Genomic DNA, 15,798 nt, shown 5'->3' with positions numbered 1-15,798 from the left:
GCTGCATCTTTCCAATACCCATTTACCCATTTTTCAAGCATCTCTGTCTTAACCATTACACAACCACAAACACACCAAAACAGTAACAAACAGAGGCCCACACAGTCAGACAGTGGTTTAAAAGCATTTTATTGTTCATCAAGGCTACTTTACGTACAAAAAAGGTGGCCTGCCAAAACCTTTTTAGTAGGAGGAGACACAGAGCCACAAATTGACTGTTGTTTTCTTGATACAAATTTTTTTTTTTTTTTTTTTTTACAGTTCAGAGTATTACTACCACTAAGTACATGCTACTTCCACTTCAAAAAGGACTTGGAAAATGTGGTAAAGTCAGAGTAAAGACCAACGCCTCTTTGATTTATCTGCACTTTTTTTTTTTATGTTTAACTTGATTACAGCTGTATAAAATAAATGGCTTCCACAGATGAGAACAGCAACATCAGATATAAGGATGACATCCCCAAAGCTCACTTGCTACTTCGATCATCTCAGCCTCGCTGACTGGCAACAAAGCAGATGAACCAAAGTATAAATGAAAACGCTGTCTCAAGTTAAGCTTCAGTGTTTGTTCTGATGTGGACTGATGGTTTTACTTGTAGCTCAGTTCTCATCTGTGGACCATGAAAAGACCTTCAAAACCCACAATTTATATTGCTTACATGCAGTGGTAGAAATTTGATCTGCCTGCTAGCCCATGACTGATTTTTTTAATGTTATTTTTTAAAATAATCTGAAAACGGCCGGCAAGACTCACTGGGCTAGTGGCGAAATGATTGTGTTCCATCAATGCAACAAATTGGGAGGCCTCCAACAGGACGACCTCTTTTTGCTCACACAAGTGAAACTTTTGTTCAGGTGTCTCGGAGGTCACATGATCGGACACAAGTTAAATGGTTGCAGAATTTCGGGGACCAATGGAAGTAGCGATTGTCACCGACACACCAGTGGCTAAATTGTGGTTTCATACGTTTGCTGTGTTCCTGCACTTGAACCTTTACTCTAACGAGACAAACTCTATAAACAAAAAAGATCAACTTTTTTAAAAAAAAAAAAAAAAAAGAAAATGCAATGATTACAATATAAGGACAGGGAAAACCAACAATTAAATAGCTACATATCATTAACAAATTAATTGTTCCTCAAAAAATACCTACGATTTTTTTCTCTGTACATTCGTTACGCACAGCGTAATGATGGTCTTATAGTTACCTATTATAAAAAAAAAGTATTTTTTTTTTTTATTAAGTGATTTTCCTACAGTGTGTAGGGAGTGTGTGCCGAAGCAGAAAGAGAGCCTCCTACCTACAAGGTGGTAGTGAAATGATAATGAGAAAGAATAATAATAGAAAAACAAAATCCTCTGGACACTGAGCCCTTTTCCCTCGTGTTTTCTAGCATGTTCTACATCCAACCTAAATCAAGGTCAACTTAGTCTGAGAGGAGGGGGGCAGGCATCGCTGTGAGACCTTCAAAAGACTTCCAGTGGCAGCTGAACGTCTCCTGGCACACACAGGTCGTGTTTACAGAAGCTCAGCTCCTGAAGCTCTGCCGCCCCCCGACCCCACCCAAAAAAACAAAAACAAAAAAAACACCTGCCTGCTAAATATCATCATCCAAACCACTCTGAACCTGTCACAGAAAGCTCGTTTAGATCGTAAACTACTCATTTGTTAAGGTATATAATTCACTGGCAGTTGCGTTATGATTCAAATTTCTGTGTCGCCGTCAGTTCTGACAGTTGAGGATGGAATGTGTGGACATTCGAGGACACGGAGGGCTCGTGACGGATCGTACAAAACCAAACAAACCTGAACCTCGTCACCTTTAAACCTCAGCTCAGAGACATTTCTCTACTTTTTTAAATAACAGCTGTTAATCCCGGTTCTCTAAAGTCTATGCTCCGAATGTCCTCAAAAATGTTATGGCAGAAATACTTGTTTGTTCCTTTCATACTATATGAATATGGCCAATTTGCTTGATGCAAAGACAAAAAAACAAAACAAAGTGGACACCTGGTATTTCCGATGAAGACGCATGAAAACCCTATCGGCAAGGAACTCCGGGACAGTCGGCTGGTTATTAGCTCTGTGTGTTGATATGGAGATACTGAGTGTGTACAAAGTTCCCTATTGGAGGAATGTATGCCATCTTGGCGCAGGCTCCTTTACAGAGTTAAATTCATTTTCTCAGACTGCAGCAGTCTAGCTTAACTGCAGCGACAATACAATGCTGTTCAGAAAAAGAAAGCACTGAAATACAACAAAAAGGTCTGGACACCAAATCGGGCCACAAAAGATCAACTGATGATGGTTCAAAGAGCTGTGACATCATGCCATAAATACAGACCAATTATCAGCTCAGTGTTGTATTTTACTTGCCATCATCTTTGTTAGCTCGTACATCAGCAAGATGTTTGAGAGCTGCCATCACAAGCTCTTATTATTAAGAGTACCTTGTTTCCCAGAAGCATCGCAGTGTGAGCCTGTGCTCTGTAATGTACTTTTGTGGATAAAGCCAAACACTCATAAGAATTAAGTACATTTTATCTCAGGCTGATGTGCTTTTCTGGGAAAATGAGGCCCTGCTGACTAATGTGTGCCAATTTGGTGTCTCAGCTCAGTCACGCTGAAGGTTGTAGCATCCTGTACCACCGATGGATCAACATCTTAAGAAAACCTTTACGCGGGCTGGGCATCCCAACGCCAACTCGACACTAGAGCCGTCGCTGCTCTGCTGTGGGAATGAGCTGATCGGTTCAGGCGTGTCGAGGTTGGATTTGAGAGACCCAGTTCTCATCGTTAAACAGAGCCTGTCCGGAGGCTGTCCCACTATAGATGTTTGTTACCATACTGATATTAATGGAAAACAAAAATACAAAACTGTAATAATAACAATAACAATAATAATATGGAGTACAACTGACCCAGCAGTGAGTGTATAGTGTCTATGTCTGTTACTGACAATGAAAGAAGTAACAACTAACGTCCAAATGAAAAGGCTAATAGTAGTTAAGATTGAAATGCTTAAAACATTAATAGATACCAGCTATTAAAAACAAAACAAACAAAAAAAGACATGCATCTGTAAAAGCATTAGTTTACCCTTCAAACCTTGTAGAAATCTATCAAACCACAGTGTGTAAGGAGAGGGAGGGATAGCGGGGTGTGAGCCGGATATAATTACACCTGTGTTCAAAGAGTTACAAAAAACAAAAGGTGTGTTTGAAGAGATCTGAATAATCTTCTCTCCCCCGGTCTAGAAACCAGACATTTTGTTTCTGTTTTTTTTTCCAACCACAAAGTGACATGCAGCGTCATCCCCTCATCACTGTCAGCAGTTAAGCCCGTGAACCACATCAAAGCACATTGTTCAGCAGAGCACAACCTCGAACAACCGTCAGTCAGTCCTGATCTCCTCTCATGATGGCTGTGATGTCCGTCAGCACCACAGTGAGCCGACTCCATAACCTGACTGTGCTTGTGAAATGAAATGCGACGATTTGGCACTGTTTGTTTTGTATGTTTTTGTTGGGGCAACAATATAGTTATCTTTACAGACACCAATCAACACCACTTAATTTACTAATTGGATCTATGTGTTGTTGCTCAGGATATGCAGTAAGAGCTGGCGTAGGTCTGGGCGGGTTCGTATCTCACTATATTTTAAATAGTTTCCTCACTCGAACCGAGGGTCTAAGGACAGCCCTCCGAGGAAAATGTACTTTGTGACTTTGGGCTATACAAATAAAATCTGATTTGATTTGAACGTAGCCACTATGTTATACACATTTTCTGCTACATTTACACAGTGGAAAAAAAGGTGGGTGAACAAATTCTTACCACCATAGTCGCATAATTCCTACTCCAGTTTTCTTGTTTGTGTCAATTATGGAATTCATTTAAATTGTGTCTTTCTTCTTCCCAAATATTTGGACTTCCACATAACAATTTGCTGCTTTCTTCTCACACTTTTCAGAGTTGCTGCCAGTTTCTCCCACAGTTTACTTGTTCATTTATATCCTTTTTATCCTATTATCCAATTCATCAATGGTTTGGACACGTCTTGTTTTGAGACAGTGGTTGCCAAATGTGTCAATACAAGCAACCTTTTATTCCACCCACCTTCTCTTACCATGCAAGCACTGCAATTGCACAATGAACACGTGGTGTCCAAATTCAGATTACTTTGCATATCTCTTATCATTTTAAACTGCCCAGCCCCACTGCTATGTGTTTTCTGTTTTTCAAAAAACAAACGATGTATAATAGTGTGGCTTGTAGATTAAAAACAACAAACAAAAGAAAAGAAAAATGTTAATGGGAGATGAAATAGAGGTTCCAACAAAAGCTGGATTATACTAGATTGCATCAAAATCAGCTTTATCAGCCCCAGTGTGTGCAGTGCCAGATTACAGTATTGACATGCCACCCTTTACCCTCTACGGCAGTAGTGCAAATCAGACCAAGTCGATCACCAAAGTATACACATACAGTAACAAAACCATCAGAACTCATACACAGGACAGAGAGGAACAGAGAAAGAAGGCGAGAGAGTGAGAACAGATTAAAAACAGAGGGAGGAGAGACCGAATGGCTTTTTGTTGTTTGTTTTTTTAGGTGAGCGTCGATAAGCATCAGTGTCTGAGGTTTCTTTGGTAGCACAGTCAGGTGGTTTGTGATGACTTTAAGTGTTTCTCACTTATCTTTTCTTTCAAATGTCGGGCATCTCGTAACGCAAAAGCAGTACACAAAACTACTGTTAAAGAAACAAACAAACAAAAAAGAAGAAAATTAATAATTAAAACACCGCCTTCTCTCTCTCTCTTTATGTACATATAACTACAGATGCTTGCTCAGCTCCAAGCTTGCAGGGATGGTGAATGATTGGAAGGAGCAGCTCGATGCTCCACTCAAGTCCCAAAGTCAAACCCTCATCACTCATTACTGATTATTGTCTGGCATTGCCACACCAGAGCACAGAAGGATAAAAAACAAAACAAAAAAAACACCATGTTGTTATATTGCTTGGTTGATCCTCCTGCATAGAAAGAGAGAGCAGGCTTCAGGGTTTTGGATGTTTTGAGCAGACCAGCAGGCAGGCATTCCCTCAGGGATGCTGGTGACAGACCAAAGTGACGGGGGCATGGGTGTTGGAGCTGGGGGTGGTTGGGAGGGATTGGGGAAACGGGGGCAAATCCCTCTTAAACCCCTCCTCCTTCAGGAGACCACAGAAGGAGAGTGGTTGTGATTGACCATGTGACTGTCAGGGGAGGAGTTTGGGCTGCTGCCGGACGATGAGGGGCTCCCCTTGTTTTTAATCTGCAGCCAGGTCTCGCCCAGCGCCTTGGCGAAGTGGTCGTCCACCGAGCCTGTGATGGACACCGAGTTGGTGGCGGTGGGCTCGGGCTCCTTGTAGTTCTTCCCGAGGCTGCGGCGGAAATGCTCCTCGATCACCGGGTCACATGCTGTGTTGGCTAGAATGGGGAGGATAGGAGAAGGTGAGAGAGGTTTACGCTCCCGTAATGAAAAAAGGGAAACTCTCTAAAACTCACTTGTATAAAGTTCAGTGGGCAATTTATTGCCTCGCATCAATTTGAACATCAGTAATGTGCATTTTAGGTCAATGGAAAAACTCTGACATCTACTTCACTTTTTCATTGCAGTCTTTTTGTATTAAATCACCGTTTTAAGTTTCACTGTTAACCTCAATGAGATCATAGGGATTTCACTGGGATCATAAAAATGGCCACAGTTAAGTTATCAACCCACAGAAAACATGACTGACACTCTCAGACAGGACGGATAAAACAGACGTGTTTGGCTGAGGGCTCAGGACACTTCTTCAATATAAAGAACAGACATGGTAGTAAATAACGCATGTCCTCATCACAACTGACAGAAAACTGGGATGCTTGTTTTGTTGTTGTTGTTTGAATGTGGAGACTATGAGCAGGCTGTGTTTTCTCCAGGGGGTGATTTGCACTCATGGAGAGGTTTCCCACAAACTGTTTTGTATGGGAAATAAGTTTGTTTCCAAAATCCACAGAGAAATGTGCTCAATATAGGTCACACAGAAATCAAGCTCACTCATCACTGCCCCTTAAACCCAATTAATAAAAGAAAAAATACATATACTAGAATAGAGTGAATGTTATGTGTCCTTCCAGATGCACTTGCATGAACTCACTGTTGATTCTCCTGTAGTTGTTAGTGAGGCTTGAGCAGCCGTTGTGGGAGACTGGACAGTGAGACAGGTTGCAGTTGCGGTTGTTGGCTGGGGCGCATGTGATCACTGAAGGACGATTCTGAAAGACACAAATTCAACATTTAGGGACCACCAAACAGAATAAACGATTGTGTCAAGAGTGGGTGTAAATATAAAGAAAACTGAATTAGAAATGCAGAAACGACAGACCAAAGGGAGGTTTGAAGGGAGAGAGAGTGATTCAGTGACCACCAGGGTTTGAAAACATTTTTGGCTAACACGCCAAATAGGAAATTTCTACTCTCCAGCATCCAAGGAGCCTGGCTAATGAAAGCACATTAGTCACATCATGTGGGGAACCTACCGGAGCTGAGGTTTTACCTAACAATTTACAAGAGATGTAGTCAGTACTAGAATCAAAGAAACAGGACGTGCAGCTTACCTGCTGGCGCTCCACGGCGCTGACTGTGTGCGGCACTGTGGCCATGGTTGCTGTGCTGCTACGTGCCGACTCCACCATGCTGTTTTTGGTGAGTGCCAGTGGCTGGTCCATACCGGCTAAGCTGGCCAGGTGGTGATGGTGGTGGTGGGCATGGCTGTACAGGTGGTTGCTGTGAACTCCCAGAGCACTGGGCACCACCACACGCTCGATGGGGCTCCGGCTTCGGTCCTTGGAGACAGGGGAGCTGCGGTAGTCTCCATTAGGTTTCCTGGGGAACAGAGACAGATAGAGGCACATTCATTTAACCTGCACACTGAGCTGTGTATTTATTGTATGTGCACTTATTTTAGGATCCAATAGCACTATACTGACTCTGAATTCATTAATTCGGTGAATCTGAATAGTAATTAAAGCGGGTCAAATAATAAATTTAGGTGTCAAGGATGAGCTCAAAAGAAAACAAAGCGAGGAAAGACTGGTAGCAGATGGAGTGTCGAAGTAGAAAATAGCCAGAGAAAAAAGATGAGCAGTCAGGAGATGAATACAGACGGAGAGGTAAAAAGAAAAAAAGAGTCCCCCTTTTTAGAAAGAACGAGAGATGAGGGAGGAAAGAGGGGAGATAAACAAAAGAACTATTGTAAATGGGACTCTCTGTGTCAAACACTGCAGGACCAGCAGAAGCTATTAATACTGACCTCACACACACACACACACACTGAAACACACACTCGTACTTCTCAGATTGCTGGAGGGTTTGTACAAGCACGCACGCACACACACACACTCTCTCTCTCTCTTTGCTGTTAAGTCTAGGAAGGAGGAAGGAACACGCTCCTAACTTTATCCAACATGGATGGACTCCAAACTTATCCCTGCACAGAGGGGCAAACAGGCACAAAGTTCAAAGCTCTAAAGTGGTTTCCTCAGTACTGCAAATCAGTTTTTATCTCTGAACCCGAAGCCAGCTGCACTCTCTGCTGTCGGATGAAAAATCCTGCAGCTAATGCAGCATTGACGCAAGCTGAGGACTCCACTGTCAACAAAACTGTCGCTCGCTGACTTCCCTCTTCTTATGTTTTTTTTTTCTCTTTCCCTTGACTTCTATTCCACAATACAATGCTGGCCACACTCACAACCATGAGCTGAATACTAAAGGTGAAAGAAGGTAGGCTGGCCACACACTTTCCATATGAAAGAGGATTACTTCCCACCACACAGAAATCCCTGCGTTCTCTCCAAACTGTGAGCTCATATTTTAATCATTGAGAAAGCAGAGATAGGGATAAGGGATTCAAGTAACGACAGTTTAACACAACACAGCTTTCGGCTTCTTTTTTTTTCCTCCCCAGCTCCCGGCTCTGATGATAATGACTTTGAAACGTTTGATATGTAGTGAAGTGGTGGTGCCTGATACTGTGCACACTTCAACAGGTAGCAATTATTTTGCTCAGTGCGTCAAATGTGGTCTGTGTTTTTCTGTGTGTGTATTCAACTATGTATTACACCCTTACTGCAGCAGCTCCACTCCCCTCCTACGATTTGAGGCCCAGTTACAGGGAGGAAGATTTACTGTGCTTGCCTCTTGCTATCTCGTCTTCCCTCTCCAGCTCCATACCCACATGCATGCACACATCCATTCACAAAACAATATGTTCACATATCCTATAAATAAACTATAAATGGGCTGCACTAATTCGAGGACGGAATAGAACTTGAAATTCCCTTTTTATTCTTCGCCGCATAACATATGGAGGCATGTCCCTGCGCATGTGAACTAGACAGATAGACAGATAGACAGATAGATAGATAGATAGATAGATAGATAGATAGATAGATAGATAGATAGATAGATAGATAGATAGATATAGATAGATAGATAGATAGATAGATAGATAGATAGATAGATAGATAGATAGATAGATAGATAGATAGATAGATAGATAGATAGATAGATAGATTTTATTTATCCCAAGCTGGGAAATTACAGTGAGAATACACAACAGACTCCAGAGTGAAAAAGCTTCAGCAGCCCTTCAAGGTTTGTTTGGATGCAAAACAACAAGTTCAGGCAAACAGTTGTAGCGCCATGTGACCAGGCAACCTGACTGCTGGGTCAAGCATCTGGAGTCCACAGCACCGTCCTCCACAAATAAATAGTCTCCACAGAATACAGAGAGGAAGAGCTGAGGAGAGGTGGGGAGGGAGGGGGGTGGCTGCATGTGAATGGTCCGGACCTCTACTATAAGAAAGAGCGAGGTCGGTAGTTTCCTTCGTTTGTGCCGAGAGCTTACATTAGGGACCCCCTCTTTCTCTCTCTCTCTTTGTCTTTCTTTCTCTTTTTTTCCCCCCTCACAATCGGCAGCAAACTTCCTGGGGGTTAAAGAGGGAGAGACTTGGCAGGGCTTTTATAAATCCTGGCCGAAAGCTCACCAACAAGCTTTTATGTTTTCCCATAGTGGCATCAATCCTCAGTTTCATTCTTTATTTAATAGTCAAAAAAAATCAACGGCACTGTGGAGTCAATCACATTCAAATCGGTTCATAATAATCACACAAGTGTGCTCTAGTGAATATCGTTTAAATTATTCCGACAGGAAACATCAACCTTTAATCAAATGCTACAAACCAAAGTCCTCCTGTATAACTTTATCTCCAAATATAAACAATCCCTTGATTAGCTTAGAGGCAAACAGATAATACAGCCCACCCTCGCTCTCTCTCATCCCCCTCCCAGCAGCTGGGTCTTGAGTTAGGTTGTGGAAGTTGTTCCAAACTTTAATCATTGCCAAAGAGCAGACATGCCCACATCCTCACACAAGAGGGGCCATTGCAGGAGCTAGTGAACGGGATCAACAAATCCGACCAATGAATGGCGTGGCTGTCGAATCCACCGCCGCCCCCTCCTTCCCCTCGCCTGATTGCCCACCAAACCCCGGACCGCATTTCATGCCAGGGATCAGGCATTCAAAAACCCACCCTGTGTCTTTGTCTCTCTTACTCACCTCTTAATTATCGTTAGGGTCGCAGCTGGGGAGAGAGGGAGAGGATGCAAAGGGTGGATGGCAAGGGCGACACATGAGACATCGGGATGGTAACAAGGGCTAGAGCTAAAGAGCTAAGAGGCTAAGACAGGGTTGCCAGGTCTGGGACTAGAAGAGAGAATGAGAGCTAGAAGTGGGAGAGAACTTTTCAAAAGTAAAAAAAACTCTGCGACTTGGCTCCTACAAAGAATAAGGGGAGGAGTGGACTGTGAAAAAAGCCAGGGTAAGAGGTTGGGATGCAGCTTAATCTTATTTCACAATAAATGTTCACTGGGTTACTAATCACTCGTGGATCAAGCATCAATATGGAGTAAACACCACACAAAAGTGCAAGGGCTCACACTGAGAGAGAAAAGTCTAAAATCTAATAATGTATGCGTGAGAGAAAGCATTCAATTTTACGACAATCAAGTCAGCTCTCATTACCAGTGTTTTGACTGCAGGCTTCTTATTTATAAGTAGGGGACTGCTTGCTGAAAAAAGACTGTCCCAGACAGATTTTACCAGCTGTGACTAAATAATATTTCTTCAAGTTGGCTGAAATACAAAATGAAACTTTTGCCTTGGATCTTGAATTGGCTGAACATCAACAATTCTTTTGCAGGTCAAATTGATCAGACTCAACAAAACACACACACACGCACACACGCTAACAATCAATGTGTAATGGTCAGTTTTTGCCTGCTGAACAAAAGCTACAACAATTCTGTGTTGATTCTTGGTGCGTTTTTGCATGTGGGATAGATTTAGATTCACAATAATTTGTTAAAATATTGGAGTGAGGGTCTACTACAGAGTATTATATCTGTGCAGCCTACCAGACTAAATTTTGATAAAATATGTATTTGTGACAGTCGTTTAACTGGCAAAACAGACATATGTCAACACGTATCAGAAGACTATAACAAATTTATCTCTAAATCATTTTGTATTTTATAATCTGTATTTCTATTTTATTCTGGCTTTTTTCCTTCTTCGGTTGACTCGTTGAAAATGAGAACCGCGTGGCCGACATCAGAACGGACTGCCTGACACAATGAAATAGAGAGCAGATATCTATTTGATTCTATTTTACTAGAGTCTGGGTTTTTTGCAGCCTGGCATTAGTGGTAGTCACTGTGGTGGGCACACACTGAAAGATCCCTTAATTTAAAACCCAGAGAGTCCAACCCTCGATACATAAATGATATAGTCATATATCTTGAACAATATTACACCACTAGAATCTGTCATTAAGTACAGCCCTTTAAGCAACCATTCACATGACACCCTGTCTTCAAGTAACCCTCAAGTTAAAGATCATGACTGTGACCATGTGTTTGAATGACTTATAAAGAAAAGAAAAAAAAACATTGTAGGCCAGTATTCCTGTAAAACCTGAAAACTTGTAATTTGCTCTTGCTGGCTTAACAAGCAGCTTTGTATGACCTAACTTACCTAATTGCCACAATGGAAAACTAAATAAAACAAATATAAACATATGAACCGAAGACTTTAAAATATGGTTTAGTTTTCAAAAGGGTGCCAGGTTTAGCTCCATCGTAGACTGCCAATTTGGTGAGTTAGCTATGTTTTACTTCAAGGCAAAGATACAGAAGCTATAAAAGTTCAACACTTTTTCTCACAATTGTGCTCCAGAGTCTTCAGAGAAAACCTCACTACAAATCTTCGGTTGGCAGAGATTCATATCCTGCTCCTTTAAGAAATAAATAGTCAGTGAGAGAGAGAGAAAGAGAGAGAGAGAGAGAGAGAGAGAGAGAGAGAGAGAGATACACACAGGAAACATCTGGGAAGAATCAGGGCGTAGAGAGGAGAAGACGACAAAAAACAGAGGAGGATGAAGGCTCAACCACAGGTTACAACCAGACCCAAGCTCTGAAGCATATATATATATATATATATACACATACACACACACACACAAACACACACACACAGAGGCAGTGAGCCTCAGTGCCTAACCAGGCTATGTATATAAAGTATACAAACATCTCTCAACACAGTTTACTTTGCTGAGTCCAGGTTTTAGTAGCGGGACAGAGCGGAAGTTAGCAATAATATTTGTATCCTTTAAAATAGTATAGTGAAATCCCAGAGGAAACATATCTTCACAGATGTCATTCACAGATTATTATTGTTATAAATCAAGTAATCGTATGTGACATGCATACATAAAATATAAAACTTTACATCAAATGAATGTAAACGCTATGTTAAACCATATATTATGCTTCGTATCTAAAGGGAGTAAGATAGACGTTTGCATCGTTCGTAGTTTTTGCAGATTTTCACTTGAGCAGAAACACTGATAGAAATCAAGCACATATTCGACAGTTAACTGACGGTGGGGAAAGAAAACTGAAGAAAATCCTTTTGTTATTGAAGCTGGGACAGATCGGATATGGGAACAACCACAACAAGAAGGCAAAGAAAACAACATGTGAACACACACAGATACACACACACACAAATAATCTCCCCCCTCCTTTCCTCACATACACACTACATAAATAGTCCCATGTAAAACAAGAGGGTAACAATGACTTCACCAGGCTTGGCCACACACACAAACACACACACACTTTTTTTTCTCCCCATTTGGCTTATGGAGAAACTTCCATGAGAACAACTTGCTGATGAAGTTCCCAGTAGAAAGAAGCTGCAGTTACTGTATGCTACAGTACTTACAGCAGCAAACTGACTAACTCGGATGTGGTTTTAGCTCATTTCTACAGCATGACCTTTCACAATAACGTAGCATGAATGTAAAAGAAAGCTCGTGTACTATTGTGTATGCAGGGCATGTAGCTCTTTTATTTTCAGACCTCTGAATTATTGTCTTTTGTCTTTTCCAAGAAAAACATGAAAAATCTGCTCCGAGCACTAGCAGAGATCGCTCGCTGAAAACATCACATTAACTCGTCAGGTTCATCACAATCTGACTTGGTAATTATGTGTTTGTTGTAATTTACAGAACAAAACAACTAAGAATATTTTGAAAAACACACATTATGGTTACAATGAATGACAATAAATCACATGTAACCTGGCGGCTGTGAATACACTTTCCTGTAGTTATACACCCCAATTAAAAGCCTGTACAAAACCTTGCTCTGTGACTGGCTCATATTCTTAAGAAGGGATGAAACAGCTGAGCAAGAGGACTTTTGTATTGGCGGGTCTACAACTGCAGAGTGGCGGGCAGGCGAGCAGGCAGCAGCAAGCTTCAAGCCCGCAGGCTCCAGTGGACAGGATAAGGCTTCTTTGTTCAAGACTCCTCCTACTCCTCAGAGAAAATGAGAAAGTAGCTCCTGCTGCCTGACAAGGAGCCCACTCACCACACATACACACACACACACACACACACAGATGATAACAGACTGGCAAGCACACATGCATGTATGGACACGACGACACATGTGCATACCTACACAAACACATGCAGACTCAGTACATGCCTGCCACTAAGACTGCCAATATTTTTATATGCTGAATTTAATGTGTCATAAACTTATCTGTATTGCATTAGTGACTTCAGAGCAAAAACTGAAGGGGACGACATTAAAACAGCCACAACCACATTGTTAAATAAACAGGCTGTTTACAAAAGGTAAATTCATTCATGTATCATGGCTGTTAATGCTGTGAGTTGGTTCACAAAGTTTTCCCTCTCGCCCCAGTCTGTGCCTCTCCCTGACTTCAGCTTGTCCTGATTGGACAACAAAGGAAACCTAAGCGTCCTCCTTCATAGCCCTACCTCCAGTCTGAGGTGTCAGGTATCTGTTCGTGTCAACACTCACCGAAAATATGACTGAACTTACAGACGAAAGAAAGCCAACTAAGAGCTCGACAAAAAAAACACTAGCTACTGTTCTGGTCAGCGCACGGGAAAACTGCCAATCAAGCAAAACAGAGTAAAACGTCTTTTTTTAAAAAGAAGAGAATGAACACAAAAGCTTCTAAACATGCAGGAATAGTCAACACCGAGCAGAGCAATCAGTGCAAACAAAAAAAAAAAACAACAAAAAGCTATACAGGCAGAAGCAGCCAGCAAAATCCAACAGCTAGAATGGTGTCAGATAACCATCTCTGGACATTTGAGATGTGTGTGCGTGGTGTATGTGTGGTGTACGTGTGTGTGCATGTGTGGTGGGGGGGTTTCAGTATTTAATTTTCTGGTTTTCTGTTCAGCTTCTTCGCCCTAATAAGTCCATCGTTTTCAAATTAACCCTAATCACTGTTCCTACAATTGACAGATGAGCTCATTTATGTTAAATAAAGACATGTCGACTGTGAAGTGTCCCGCAGTGTTTTCTATAGAGGCTGTTTTTACCTGCTATTTTCAGCATAACTTTTTCTGTAGCGACAACCCATAATTCTCCACTTTGGTGTAATCACTGTTCTTTGGACAGGCACAACAGTTCAAACGAGGAGGAAAACTTTTCAGAGGCTCAGTCTCACTGCAGGTTTCAACAAGTCACTCAGCAGGTACCTTTGCCAGGGAAAGAAAGCCCTTTAGAGAAACCTCAAATTAAATTACTAAAAATAAGAGAAAATTCAGGATGGCCCTCAGGCAAATAGGTTTCCAGGATGACAAAAAATATATATCTTGATGAGGGTTTAACTTCAAGTTGCAACAAGTGAACTAGCAATTGACTTTTCTTGGGTAGAGATTAACCTTCAGTCATGGAGTCATATGGCTTCAAGGTCATAATTAAAATGAAGATTATATAAAGGGATTATGGCTTATCACAGGTTACTTCTAGGAAATGATCATGGTACAATGAGCAGTTTGAAAAGTCTTAAAACATCAGAACTTTTTATTTTCAGATAACCTAATTTTAACTACACAAAATGGCATTTAGAAGCTGTGGCGAGGAGTTGCGACACCAACTGAAAGCCAATATGACAATAAGTCCAATTGTGCTTTGGCAGACCGTCTTACAAAATAAAATCCAACTCGTGATACATGAGTAGGAGCATTTGCTTATCAATGTATGCAGAAGTTAACCGCATTGTGCATGAAAAATATCTGAGACAACAGAGGAAAAAAAAAACAACCACCAAGTGGGAAGATGGATTTACTGCCTGGTTTTTCTGAAGAGTATAATGGTAATTCTCCCACCACTGACACATCCATAACAGGAAACAACATGACTCTGCACAAATGTCAAGACGCACAAGTTAATCCTTTGTTATGTGAGCCCAGACAGTCACAAGATGAAGGAACAAAGACCCTGCCCCCGTGCCACTAGAACAACTTGATTCAAAAGTCCTACCTGTAACACAAGCCGTGCTGAAATATCCCTGCCCTGTCACACAGGCAAGTGAACAACTTTTGCAATTGTCGTGGCAAAGCCTGATTCTGGAGAAACAACAGGATCCTCTCAGATTTATTGGTGATTTAGAGTTACCTTTAAAGTCTAAAAGGTGTTTGTGCCAGTGTACACAATGTGCATTCCCACATGCATCTGTGTGTTTGCATATGCTTAACCACACAAATTCACTGCCAGTAACTGTGCTCGTCTCTTAATCCAGGCCTTCCAGTATATCCAGTGCATCAACATCTACTTTGTTCCATTATGTCACAGCCATGTTGACTGAGAAACAGGTGAATTTAATGAAATAAAAACAACAGCTATCAATAATTTATAATATTACTAATGTTTTCAGCAACGGGACATGTTGCTGTGAATTAGCATGCATGCAAAACTGCACCACTCTATCCAACACCTCCCTGACTCTCTCTGCAATAAATAGCAATGGCTGGAGTCCCATGACTGACTCAGTCAAACCAGGAAAGAGAGAGCGAGGCACAGAGTTTTGACTCTGCTGCCCCCCGGCCCCAGCAGTCCTTCACCACCAATCAGTGCTCCAGAATCTGTGGAATCTCTGGAAGTGGGAATGTGGGAACGTTGGAGATGTGAGTAATCTTTCTGTCGTGCAGTCCCTGTTTCCAAGCTTCCAGAGATCTGCGGCTATAAGGAGAACACTGTGGAGCCAGCTAAACCTGGCATAGCACCCTGGAGTCCAAACTGGGACTTCTGAGAAAGCCTGCCTGTGCACAGCTTCACCGAGCGAGGAGCCCGCAAACATATGGCCAACAGAAAC

The 15,798-nt window shown here is 41.7% G+C and overlaps 1 protein-coding gene across 2 annotated transcripts in view; it reads right to left on the bottom strand.

Moving 5' to 3' along the window:
* Window positions 1-112: 112 nt before the first annotated feature.
* vgll4b (vestigial-like family member 4b) overlaps window positions 113-15,798 on the bottom strand; it is a 38,919-nt gene continuing 23,233 nt past the window's right edge. For both annotated transcript variants that reach the window (XM_019260767.2, XM_010731325.3), the window contains 3 exons: window positions 6,647-6,914; window positions 6,187-6,304; window positions 113-5,473 (listed from right to left, as the gene is read on the bottom strand). In XM_019260767.2, coding sequence (XP_019116312.1) covers window positions 5,217-5,473; window positions 6,187-6,304; window positions 6,647-6,914 — 643 coding nt within the window. In that variant the 3' untranslated portion in view covers window positions 113-5,216. The remainder of the gene's footprint in view (window positions 5,474-6,186; window positions 6,305-6,646; window positions 6,915-15,798) is intronic.

Source organism: Larimichthys crocea, chromosome VI, assembly GCF_000972845.2.
Source record: "Larimichthys crocea isolate SSNF chromosome VI, L_crocea_2.0, whole genome shotgun sequence".
NCBI classification, from domain to species: domain Eukaryota; kingdom Metazoa; phylum Chordata; class Actinopteri; family Sciaenidae; genus Larimichthys; species Larimichthys crocea.
Note: the sequence above shows the minus strand (reverse complement) of the source record. Positions and strands in the feature narration are given on the sequence as shown.